The sequence below is a fragment of the Zerene cesonia genome, chromosome 12, assembly GCF_012273895.1.
Source record: "Zerene cesonia ecotype Mississippi chromosome 12, Zerene_cesonia_1.1, whole genome shotgun sequence".
NCBI classification, from domain to species: Eukaryota; Metazoa; Arthropoda; class Insecta; order Lepidoptera; family Pieridae; genus Zerene; species Zerene cesonia.
In genome coordinates, this window is record NC_052113.1 from 1,128,453 (window position 1) to 1,142,720 (window position 14,268).

The following is a 14,268-nucleotide window of genomic DNA, read 5'->3' on the forward strand; positions in this document are numbered from 1 at the left end:
CAGCGTTTGCCGGGTGCAGCTAGTTTATTATAAAATATTGTTTAACATTGTGCCATAAAGTACTCAGATACTTTCCTAACCAACACCGTGTGCAAATTTTTCCTTCACAATTTTGATGTTGATACATTCTTACTACCCAGGCTACATAAATCGATATCAAACATTGTATGCCCCCCACCTCCCCCTCCCGTCTATAAAAGTATCTAGTTTTGTCATTTTTAGATAATAATATATGTAAAAACAACTCACCGACAACAGTGAGCTTGTTGCCAACGCACGAGACGGTGAGCTGGATGCGCCCGCGCCGCTCCGTGTGATCGCAGCCGCAGAGATTGGGCACCGACTCCTCGCAGCGTTTGTGCACGTTCATATCGCATGCTGTTTTTTATTATTAATTAGTAATTTGTGTATGTAATGTTTTAATATGTGTATTATATAAATATTTCTCGTTTTATTGGCCATATAGACGCCAAGACAGGCATAGAATTAAATCTAAAAAGTTAAAATGGCATATGGGAATACTTTTGCTCCGTACTTCGTTTATCTCATATGTCATCTAAACCTGTTGATAATTATATTTTTAAATGTTCACCGTTCATTATTAATTTTAAACGATATATAATACGGACATTATAAATAAATCAATTATAGTGCTGAAAACATTTCATTACTTTAAATCCGATTATATACAATTATTTCCGATTAATCAGATTCTAAAAATCTTTAATTACCGTGCAACAATACCTATTTAAAAACCTCACGATTAACAGTAAATTAGAAAATATCTAGGTCATTCAATGTGATTTACGTTATACAAAAACTAGCTTTTAGTGTGCGCAGTGCATTTGCTAATGATGCATTTCTATGTGAAAGTGCTAAAGTGTATTTATAGCGAAAAAGCGTTCGTGCCTTGGATTAAATTTCCTTATATCATTAACGATCTAAAGAAAATCAGAAGCAATTTCTTCACTTCACATGTAGGAAGTTAATGTATTAAGACATAAATTGAAATATATAAAGACATGAAATAAGAGAAAATTTGTTCGTTCGCAGGGCTCTTTTTTTCAATAGAGTTAAGATTCTAATCTCACGCTAATCATAAGGAAACCGTAGCATATTGCGACCAAGAGGATGTGATAAATAATGTAAGCCATTTGACCGTTTCCGAAGATACCTTCGAATTGCAATAGTGAATAAATATTCAGTCAACGTCATCCTTAGCTCTTTTGCGCCGTTGCGTTTTCGTGGTACAGGTTTCGAACTTTTCGTTTTGAGAGCAGTTTGCTTATAATCTTTACCTTAATTAATTGGTCTTACTTCCTTTTTCTAACCTTCATATCAATGATAATGGATAATGATTTAAATCCAATGCAACATAAGAATTTCAAAAAGGCATAAGCCAATCAAGACACTGTGAAGGATATTAGGAATACGAGATGATGTAAATCATTTCCCTATGATCAATGCCTTCTCTATTTGGTTAAACACACACTACTTTTAAAATAAACGTGACCGAATTTGCTTAAAGTATCCGATATATCCCTAATAATGAATAAATAGCGACACAAATAAATCAAAAAACACATGATCGCTAAAGTATTAAGTGAAATCTCTTATAAAATATATAATATAATATTTCTCGATTAAATTAAACATAGCTATCATGCACATGCATTCGAATTTGATCTCAGAGCGCGGCTGTCGGCGCATAATTTATCCCGTACGATCCATTACACTGTTGTCCATTAGGAAATACCATGACAGTATTAACGAAATATTCCGTACGTACGTATTAAGTATTTCACAGCTAATCCAATATAAGCTTACACAAAGTGAAATCTAGACTGGAAGCGTGCAAGGGTTATCTTGAAACTGCTATTTGGCAAGCATTAAAAATTGATCACAATTTTAATTTGCCATGGCATTTTAATTTTCAATTTTGAGTAGTTGAAAAGGATAATAAATCAATCGAACTCAATGATATCTAATGGTTTAACATTAGTCTATAATGTTTGATACTTTAATAGGATTAGACTTGTCAAATAGCAGATGCAGCGTAGCAGAGGGAGTTAGTAAATCAAGAAACATTAAACACAATCAATTACTCAGACAATTACGCAAGCGGGAGCAGTGAAAGACAATCGTGGAAAATAACTAAATGAAATAAATTAAAATTGAATGAGGCACGAAATATGAAGCGATAAGACAAAAGTAATTTAATTTATCCAACGGAACAGCGGGATCCTCGATGCCTCTGACAGTTTAATTTGATATCAAGAAACGGTGGAGTCACCTTTGTTATTTCAATATTCGTGCAAGCGGATTTCAAAATCTAAAGGTTTTCCAACGGGTTACTTTAGTTTCAAGTCAGTGCTTTCAACTTTGAATGCGCCCAGGCCCAGACATCTAAACATCGATTGGTGTTCGGCAAGTCCTTCGACATTCAATCAGTATGCGTTTCAAACTAACACCCTCGTATACCTCCACACTTATATCCCTGGTGCGCTAGACCGTGTAGCATCGAGCCACAGTGGTCGCAAAACGTGGGAGCTAGAAACGTCCAATTGTTCCATTTGTGGGGGGCGTACGCGGCCTTTGGAAAATAAGAACAATGAAAACAAGCTGACAGATGATAGAAAAGACTTAGTAGCTAGAGAAGATTAGCATAGACGGCACCAGCGAGCTGCAAATGCGAAGGGAAGCGTTAAAGGCGAAGCGTTGGCCCGGAGTACCTTGACACTTCAGGCCCTGGTGGATGAGCCCGTACAGCAGCGAGCCGCAGTGGTCGCAGAAGGTTGGCGACGAGTAAGTGCAGGAACGGAAGTTGTGCCTGGTACGAGTGTCCTGCGGTGGTACATATAAAATGATCCTGGTTTAATTTAGAATACGACCGACACATGAATCTGCGATATTTTATCCGGTCCGCTTCAATGTTGCTATTGCGTTTGTTTCCTCAAAAACATTAAAGTAACATTATTTCATCATACCTTAGAAATATAAAAAGACATTTTACTTAGTGACTACTGCATCGAAACACATATTATTATAAATATGTATTAAATCTATTGATAAAATACAAGTAAAGAACAGCTTTATATACTATCGTACAGCAATATAACATATAATACCCAATATTTTCCCTGTAAAATTTAATTTAATTTTTTGTTATGTTAAAATTTAGTTAGAAACTTAGCTATTTTGCTCCAGTAAATCCCTACGCAATCATAACCAAGGCAATAGGCGCCATAAAAGTGAATGTACAACATCCTGTTTTTGGGAATAAAACCTTTATGGTCCATAAACGGGCCCGACACACGATAAACATAACACTTGAAGGATTTTTACCAAGGATCCTTAAACGAAATTATAGACCCTAGACTTGGACGTAAGTACTATCTGGTACATTCAACAAAATCGAATCTCAACATAATATTTTGTTTATTTTGTTTTTGATACGAAATTCTTATACAAAAATATAAAAGAACGACAAAAATACAAAGTGCCTATGAATAAATTGAAATCACATGTCCCCGCCTCGTGGGTAAAAGGACGGTTAGTTTTAACATCTATTTACATGTGATTTTTATTGTATGAAAAGGGTATACACACAATAAGTATACACATTTCTGTATAAATTTAACCATGCCAGTATTTCTACAACAGATGCTATGTTATGGCCGTTGAACTTGATCCTCAACCCTGTTCCTAATTTAGCTTTATTAGGTAATTCAATACTCATAAAATACATATAACATTAAAACAAAGGTAAAGACAACAATTCAAACGAAATTACTGTACCTACTACGGATTAAAACAAGAATGATGATTATGAAAAAAAACGCCACTGCAATATTTTAGCTTTTTGTCGTGGTATCTTCTTTAGACATACATATTGCTATTAATCTCGCCCCTCCTCTCCCGTTTTCAATTTTCAGGTGATATTTTGTCTATTTATATAGTAGACTCATATAGACTGCCGGCATCACAATTCTAATGATTACAACGACACCACAAAACTTAAAATCCGTCCAAACTTTCAGCTGCAGGGCGTACCAAAAAAATTGTCATAGATCACACACAGATGTAAGTACATGCGCTCGAAAATCGCAAATTTTACCCTCCTTTGGTGTTAGTCTTAAGTTAGTCATTTTAACTTTTTTACATAAAATATGACGGCGTTGCCTTTTGAGATGTCCAACATCAATCTATTCTGGAACTTTCAACTAATAACATACCAGTGTAATAACATACCAAATAATCCACAACACTTTGCTGGCCAAAAATTCCCTATCTCGTAACTTTAATTCTATCAAAATTGCTTCCGTTGCAAACTTTTATCGCTCGAGATTAGTTCCATATACCGTGCACAAAGAGCATTTCATCTCATCGCAGCATCCACAGATTATACGGGGACGGCCAAATTCTTTCGCAGATTAACCTCGCATTTTTTCACCGCTACCATTAAAACTTTTTGATTGTTTCCGATAAAGTTTGGCGCGAATTACTCGGAGGTGTCAATTCGTGGCTCGAATATATTATGGGGGCTTACCTTGCCTTTAAATGGAGTTAATACTTTAGTGATATAATTATGATTTTTATTTGTTTCTTTGAATGTTTTAATTAAATGGTACATTTAGAAATTAAAAACTTTTTAACGGATTTTAAACGCGATTTATTCATTATACAATTAACCCGACGTTTCGAACACTTTACAGCGAGCGTGATCACGGGGCGACTGAGATGTTATATGTCTTGAAGGTCATACAAAAATTAAAAAGTTTTTAATTTCTAAATGTAGAATACTCGCGTAAAATCAAACACAAGAAAGTACTAGGTGGTACATTGTTATTTCCATTAAGATCTAAAGCGTCAAGTTGATGACAATTCAAGACGATAGATTGAAAAATTACATAATATTCAAGTGTGTTTTGATGCATGTGAAAAAATAAAATGGTAATTTACCACCGAACTATGTTTGTACTTTGCATCTTTAATTGATTGCTTTTTGTATTGTTATATATTTACACAAAACTAAACTTTTGTACATTTAATATCCAAAAAGAAGACTAAAGAAAAACATAACCATAATTCAGTTATGTCCGATTCACAAATAGCTACACAGATTCCAAACGTTTCGCGGTTTCAAATTTCAACATAGCCTCTCCTTTCGTTTCAGCATTCTTATATTTTATATTGAAATTAAACTCAACAATAAAAATATTGCTCCAGTCGGCGATCCTTATTAAGAATCTCTCATTAATTCCGCGAAATAAATTTTCGTTCAATTTAGAGTAGGTAATGTTACCGCGATACAAAAACAAGATTGATGTTCAGCAATTACTCTTTTGAAATTTGCGAAATTCGGATAAAATTTCAGATTGGATATTGTTATTTATTGGCATTATGAATTTTACGATATTTAATATTATATTTTACTCCGTCGGTCGTAATTCAAAGATTATTTTAATTCGATATTTTAATGGCGGTTTAAAGAATCTTCTAAATTAAAATTTAACAGTATCGACATCTTGTCAGATCGTGTAGCAAATGGTTTCTGAATAGGTTAATTTTCTAAATTAATATATAACTCCGATCGCGTACTGTGGTGGCGGCCATCTTGGATTTGAAATGTGTCTTTAGATCGCAGACATATCATACATTCATTGTTTGCTGTAGTTTCGCGAATGTTTGACGGACGTGATTATATTTATTATCCTTTTACTCAAAAACGCCTGATTCCCAATTTGTCTTTGATTTAGTAACAGATGATTTATTGCACAATGATCATAGTTTGAAATAACATATAGGCCTTTTAATCTAGATAACAAACCATTGAATCCACATACTTCATCTAGTTCACATCCACTGTACCATCAAGTAACCTCAATTAATTTTATTATACGAGTATATGAATATTATATTACTCTAAAGTCTCGCAAAATAAACAAAACATTTTCGTAATATATCTCAGAATTGCAAACAAAAGCGCATTAGACGTCGTTCCAGAAAGTTCCTCTATTGAATAACAATTTGATTTTATTCCACGAGCATTGTAGTCATATTATCCTACTATTATAAACGTGAAAGTTTGTAAAAATATATGGATCTTTATTACTCTTTATTTTTCTTTCTTCTTTCTTTCTATTTGGTGATTATAGAATGGATTAACACATAAGCTACATATTAGCCAGTTGCCACGCGAGTGAAGCCACAGGTTCCAGCTTGTAGCTTATAGATCCGTTATAAAGAATTATGCAAGAATAATGTCGGATTTATGATATCGTTTAATGAAGTTATATTAACATTTCTTATATTGCAATAAAGAATGAAACCTTTTTAGATTAATAAAATGTAGGTAAGTAGGTTTTCTCTAGTAGGTTAAATGCTTGCTTTCAACTACTACTACTATTATAATTATATTAATATTGAAACTGGGTTCCCGCGCACGGGAACAGGCCCGCCAGGCGCCAGCGTTTTTCATTATTTCGTTTCTTTGTTATACAAGAGTCGTTGGGTATTTTGTTAAATTGGAAAATTTAGACATTATTCCTCGAGATTATATGTTTACTATGTATGTGTATATGTATCCAGTCAACTTTGGTTGATTTGAAGTCTATTGAAAGATAATAATAAAACTAAATCCATAAATTCATTCTGTTCGATAAAATCAATGGTCAAGCAAGTTGCGTCATAAAAGCATGCCATTATTTTAACGTTTAATTTCATTTACTACCGCACTTCGATAAAAAGCAAGTTAATATATTGACATTTTCTCCCGCCGAGCATAAAACGAATATACCTATAGAGAATGAAAAATGTTGCCAAGTTCAATGATAGAATACCAATTAGGTTCTAGTAGACAGACAGACGCAAATTTTCATGAACCGGATCAAATATTAGTATTTTCTTGTGTTTTAAGTCTCCCCGTGACCACGCTCAGTGTAAGTGTTCGAAACGTCAGGTTAATAATGTAATGAATAAATCGCGTTTAGAATCCGTTAAAAAGTTTTTAATTTCTAAACGGATCAAATATTTCCAAAACATCCAATTGAAAAATGTAAAATATATTTATTCAATAGCCACATGATTCTGTACAATTCCATACACTTGGGTTCACACTGCGTTTAACAACCACCCAAACAACATCACCCATACCCACGCTAGGCTAGCCTGTATCGGAGCAACGAGACGAATTATACAAAAATTCATTCCAAAGATTTATAACAAAATTATTTCAGTCCCTGCGATTTATACTTTCTTGGCAAAAAATGCCACAGATTTGAACATTCCTTCAGCATTTGAACAGTGAAAATGTACCAAATAATATATAATTTTATATTAAAAATTTTAGTACGTATAAAATTAAATAAGTTCTGTTATCCACAATAGGCATATACAAATATCAACGTTTAAAATGCTTTATTTTAAATGCGAAACCTTTTCCTCTTTCATGTTTTTCCGTATATGTTCTTTGAAAAGTTCCATACATTCCAGACAATGCCATATATTTTACAAAACATAATTAACTTGCATTTTGCACTTTTTTTTCACAATTACTGCACTGCTCTTAGAAAGCTTCATCTAATGTATTCGTTATCCTAGCAACCAAATCAATAGAAATCAACAATAAATGATGATGTGCGTATTTATTTGAAACCCTAACCCTAGACATTTAAGTCTAAAATAAAGTCATTAAATTTCATATCGTATATATACAACAATCTGTAGCCCGCGGCTTCGCACAGCCGAAAGAAATTCCCAATATTCAGCCTATCACCAGATACTAATTTTATATAATATAATCGTTCCGTTGCGACGTGAAGGCATGGTGATGACAAACAAACAAATACAATTTTATATCATATAACACTAAAGCACGGTTACTCACGTCGGAATCCGCTCCCTTGTCCGCCCCGGGACACGTGAAGGTGACATATTCGTGGCATCGCTTGTGCACTACGAAACTGCACACTGTAAATAGAATTGGCTGGTTAGTCAAAGGCCCAGCTTGGTAGGTGCTAGACGGGACAGTGCCCCCGGGGCCCTCGAGCTTAAGGGGTCCTCGGGTCCTTGTCAGAAAATATTGAATGACTTGAATTTAGGAAAATTTCACCAATTTCATAAATAAATACGACAGGTTGCGACAAAATACACAGATACTTATTACATAAGTTAGGTTAAGCTGATATATTTAATTAATAGTACTAATGCTCGATATTTATTTATTTTTTTAGATTTAAATCGTTGCGTAGCCCCGTTTTTAATTTGCCCAATAATAACGACATTTATGAGAGGACAGACATCTGCTTTCCAAGCTTTATATAGTCAACAATTGGCACTATACGATTCCTCATACATAAAAGTCGTTTCAGATCATAGAAAACATAATGTTAGCGCAGTAACGTCACCCACATAAATATTGAGTTATTGGTGTTAAAAACCAAATTCTATTACCATACAAGGGTAGTAATATTATACTCTTTCACTCTTGTATTCATAGGAACATATTCTGAAGCAGTGAGAAATTGAGAAAGAATTGAAAAAAAATCGATCATGGGGCGGGATTCGAATCCGCGTCTTTTTTCCATACCGTAGCAACGCCTAGCCTCTCGACATATAAAGCATTTCAATGCTATAAAACTAAAAATTAAATATTCCGAAGCAATTTTTTTAACGTAGCGGAATTCAATAGAACTTGGTGTCACTGTGGTCTAAAAGTTATCCCGCGAAAATTAAATGGCCGTTGTGTCAAAAGCTAACAAGCAAAAGAGTTTGAGAACATTGTATTACTTATGGTAGTTTCCTAGTTAAGCTATAACAAATAAATCAAGCTCACCTTGGCACTGGAAGCCTTGTTTGCCGAAACCCCTGAAACAATGAAAAAATATCGTCAGTATAATTTTACATTCAATATATATTAGACAATGTTTTAAACATTATGTTTTGCAAGGTTAAATAAAGTTTGATGAGATAATTCAAATAATTTATAATGAATGAGCAAAATCCAATAATACGTGCATAATAAGGATAACAAACAACCACTTATAATATTCAAATTTAAATGTCCTATATATTTTAACATCTTTTAAATTCTCTTAATTTTATCGAGAGAAACTTTGCAATTTTTTTTCAGGATTCGAACCCGCGTCTTTTAAAAGAAACCATGTCAAAAGTTGAACAAAATTATTATTTATTTACAAAACTCAATCAAAATAAACGACAAGGTTAACCACTCAGAGATCGCATGCCTACATATCCAACGGTGAAAGAATTTTTAAATCGCTTCAGTTGTCTTTGAGATAAACGCGTGCACACAAACAAACAAACCCTTCAGCCTTATATTATGAAGCGAAATGAAATTAAATATTAAATAAGCAAAAGGTGGCCTTATCGTTAGGTATCTCTACCAGGCAACCCTTAAAGTAAAAGGAAAAAAAAAGAATATATAAAATAGAAGGTGAGCAAAAATAAGGCAATTTAGAAAAATTTGATGATGGTATATAAATACATACATATTATATACATACAGACATACACACATACGTATATTATCATAAGTATAAATGGATAAACGATATTACAAAATAAATTGAGAATAGATTCAATCTATTCCTGCAGCACAAATTGAATATGCGTTGCAGTGAATTGAAACGACATCTCTGCAAAATATATTTCATTCGAAATGAATTTACCTCAAGACATTTATAATAAGATGCATGAAAAATCCTGGCCTCCCCTACCGTCGGTTCTCGTTTCATATTATTATAATGATCCGATAATAATATAATGATTTTAGCTTTTTTCGCTGTTTGGAATATCGATAAAAACTACAATCAAATACATTAAGTTTTTGTTTTATTAGTTTAAAATACATTAGTTTAAAATTATTAGATTTTTATCAATATTTAATTTCACGTCAAATCAATTTACTATCATCATCATAGCACAGAATGGTATTTACTATTTAATTTGTTAATTTTTATTATAATTTTCCATAAAATATTATACAAATTATAGTAACACGATATTGTATCAAAAGCTTTCTAACGGCATAATAGAATCTGCGGCCGCCGCTACAATCATTTAATTCCATATGAGTGTTCCATACAAAATCGAGTTTCACACGAGTCTCATTCGAGTTCTCATAGTACGGGACACGCTGGCATAGAACCAAATCCCCAGTAGATGGAATGTAATTTATAACTCACTTCAATTCCTCGTTACCTGCTCTACCGCGTCTCATGATACTTTGAATACATCAAATTGGCATATATTTATAGTCTCCGTTTTCATTTGACAATTTGGCTGATGGTACAAACGAAGTATGCACATTTTATGTGTGAAGATATTTTATTGAATATTGTTTTATTATTATTATTATTTCCATAATACTCGGGTACCTCCAGAAGGAAAGCACCCGGTATTTTGGAAGGCTTACGTGGGGACACAGATCCAACACGCAGAGGCACTTTAGAGAATTTAATGTGTTGTGGGACACCAGCCGCAGCCTGCCCATGACTGCACTATAGAGCTACAGCCCTGGGCAGTTCGCGGCCGATGTAGGACTATTGCAAAATATGGACATTTAATATCTGGGCTATGGAATGGTATGTTAAATGGAACGGTATAAGGAACTATTGGGAACTATGGCACCTGCCTTATTATTATTATTATTGTTTGTGGTAGTCGAGCACGCTTCGGCACGAATTGGGCCAGCTCGCACCGGGGAAGTACCACACTCCCACAGAAGACCGGCGTGAAATAGCATTCTGCTGTGTTTCGTTCGGTGAGTGGGGGAGCCGGAGGCCCATATCCTTTTCCTTATCCTTGCCAGTCTTTTCCTTCATTAATTTCGCCAATTCTTTCTTAATCCCTTCCCAAAAAGTCGGCAATCCATTTGTAGTGGCGTAAGGTCGGCAATGGACCTTATGCCTCTCTAAATGTTCATGGGCAGTGGTTGCGCTTACCATCACGCGTCCCACCAGCTCCAGGATATAACCTCCCATTCTACATCTCTCAGGTCTTAAGATTACGCGGTACTAAGATTCATTCAAATCGGTTCAGCAGTTTATGCGTGTAAAAGCGACAGATAAACAGACAGAGTTACTTTTGCATTTCCAATATAGCAGGGATATCAGTTTATATTCAAATATTTATTAAAAATAAGTTCTATTAACGATCAATACAGTCGTTATTAAAATATTCTGCATTGTAAATTCAATACATACAATACATACAATACATATTTTTATTCAATAATGCTACTGTGCACCGTCTCATACTAGAATATTCTATTATTTATATAAAATTGCGAATATGTTAGTATATCATAAAGTAAATAAGATTATCATAAAAAATATTATTGTGAATAACGTTCTTGTAGAGAAGAGGTTCAGCAGTGGGAACATATATGGGCTGATGATGATGATGATGATCTTTTATGTTGTATCAAATTGCACATGGTGTGTAGATTTAATTATAATCGGTTGAGAAGTTTAGGAGTATCACGTATCACGGACAAACAAAGTGACACGTCATATATACGATTGAGATGCATAATATTAAGAGTTTGTTTATTTGAACGCTCTATGCTAAGGAATTTCCGATTCCAAAAATTCTTTCACCGTGGGATTAGTACCACGGGCGAAGCCGAGGCGGACCGCAGGTATTTTATACATCTAACAATAGCATCTTCCTACTATCCTACTATAATCCTACTTAATAGGATTATCCTACTAATATTATAAATGCGAAAGTTTGTAAGGATGTGCGTGTTTGTTGCTCTTTCACGCAACAACTACTGAACCGATTGCAATGATATTTGGTACGTGGGTACCTGGACAACTGGAATATCATATAGGCAACTTTTTATCCCGATATTTCTACGGGATACGGACTTAGATGGGTGAAACCGCGGGGCGCAGCTAGTATTTTAATAAACATGGTTACCATCTAGTCAAAAATATAATCAAAACCTCGTAGCTACATCTGATTAAGCGAATTCCATTACATTCCTCTAATTAGAATCCAAAATTAAACATCCCTTAACCTTTACAATGTAGCAGCGGCTCACGATGAAAATATCAAGACACGAAAACATAAGACTTCCCCGGGGACAGTACGAGAAATTAATATCAAACGGAATATAAATGGAGTCGGGTCGAGTTACGTCTTTTTTTATTTTATTATATAAAAAATAGCTACAGACGAATGCTTAGTTTTGTACTAAGAGGGAATTATTTAATGCCTGGGTGGGCTATGGGGATTCAATTATGAAAAGTTTTCTTTAAATTTTTTTTTGCTATAATTTAAAATGCACTAGGAACATTTTATTTATGTGATTTATAAATGTAGTACTACTTCAAATTCTGATCTATACTAATATTATAACACTACTAGCTGCACCCGGCAAACGCTGTTCTGCCTTACTCTGATCATTTAGAGGTATGAAAAATAGATGTTAGCCGATTCTCAAACATACCCGATATGCACACAAAATTGCATAAGAATCGGTCAAGCCGTTTCGGAGGAGTATGGCAACGAAAACTGTGACACGAGAATTTTATATATTAGATATTCATATTATTGATTTAATAAATAAGGTGCGGATTTCCCTTATTATATTAAGATACAATTTTATAAAAATACGTCATCTCATACTCGTAACATCAGCATACGAGGATTACCGTATATTAATATTTTTGACACAAAAATAAGCACACAAATTATGATGATACCAATATAAAGACTATATAATAGAAATACACCATTCCTTTGATAATATCTGCTTAATACATTTAATAAAAAGCAGTGGTGGCTCAGTGGTGGGAACCTCGGACTTCAAAATTGATAAGTCGGGGTTCGAGACTGGGCGAGCGTGCAGGAAATAAATTGATTTTTCAATTTATCTGCACATGTAGATAACATTACCACTGCTTAAAACGGTGAAGGAAAACATCGTGAGGAAACCGGTATGTCCGAGAATCGAAAGTTCGACGACATGTGACATCTGCCAACCCGCACTTGGCCAGCGTGGTGGATTATGGCCTGAACCCTCATAGGAGGCCTGTGTCCCAGCAGTGGGAACATATAAGGGCTGATGATGATGATGATGACATTTAATATAGAACCGAATAAAACGAATAAAAACAGCATCATTCATCTCTCTATATTCATTTGTGACGAAACCACAATAGCGTTGACAAAAGCTATTGTTTCGATGCACTAACAGCACCAGTTTTACAAAATAAATATATATTTTTATACATAACTCCGTGTTGATAGAGGCGGGCGAGTACAGCCGCGGGCCAAATCAATGTAGAAACAGCGATACATCGAAAATCTACTTCACATTTTGTTGTTAACTTTCGTGTATTGTGGCCGCGGAACGGCCATTTTGTTTCGCAAATTTGTATGAAGCTTTTGTCCTACTGCTCGCAACGCGAATCGAACGCTTCGGACTGAATTTGAAATGTAATTGTGAACGTTTATCGATTGCTGCAATAAAAATTATTATATCCTATCCTACTAATATTATAAATGCGAAAGTTTGTAACGAAAGTGTATTTGTCGCTCTTTCACACAAAGACTACTGAACCGATTGCAATGAAATTCGGTACGTAGACAGCTGGACAACTGGAATAACATACAGGCAACTTTTTATACCGATATTCCTACGGGATACGGACATACGCGTGTGAAACCGCGGGGCGCAGCCAGTATATATTTTATATTTTAGGGTTTATTATTATGCGTTTTGGGTAGGTGGAGCGCATTATCGGTTCAATCGAGATGAAATCAAAATCCTGATGGAGTATAAAATAAATTAGCGTTCAACAGGTTATTTCTTGCCTTTTGGCTTGTTGTTTCTATTTTACATAATATTATAAAGAGTTCATTTCAAGTCAAGTATGAGCAGCATATAAGCATCATACGGAAAGCGTTTCTACCCAGGTGTTACTTCCAAAAATTCAATTGTCATTCATAGAAGACAAGTTCTTTCATAGAAGCAAGTGTACTACAAAGTTTATCAATAACAAATCTGCTCCATCCCATCTATTAAAGATACACGCCACCATGTCATAACTAAGATCAAACGACAAAATATTAAAAAAAAAAAACTTTTAGAAATTAAAAGTCTCCGAGAGTCTCCCCGTGACCACGCTCGCTGTAAAGTGTTCGAAACGTCGGGTTAATAATATAATGAATAAATCGCGTTTAAAATCCGTTAAAAAGTTTTTAATTTCGAAATATATAATACTCGCGTAA

General features: G+C 34.4%; 1 protein-coding gene across 1 annotated transcript in view; it reads right to left on the bottom strand.

Annotated features, from left to right (window-relative positions):
• LOC119830985 (protein kinase C, brain isozyme) overlaps positions 1 to 14,268 on the bottom strand; it is a 141,019-nt gene that overhangs the window by 9,988 nt on the left and 116,763 nt on the right. Inside the window, exons 2-5 of the mRNA XM_038354181.1 lie at positions 8,837 to 8,868; positions 7,889 to 7,971; positions 2,733 to 2,844; positions 250 to 378 (exon numbers count right to left, since the gene is read on the bottom strand). Of these exons, the coding sequence (XP_038210109.1) occupies positions 250 to 378; positions 2,733 to 2,844; positions 7,889 to 7,971; positions 8,837 to 8,868 (356 nt within the window). The remainder of the gene's footprint in view (positions 1 to 249; positions 379 to 2,732; positions 2,845 to 7,888; positions 7,972 to 8,836; positions 8,869 to 14,268) is intronic.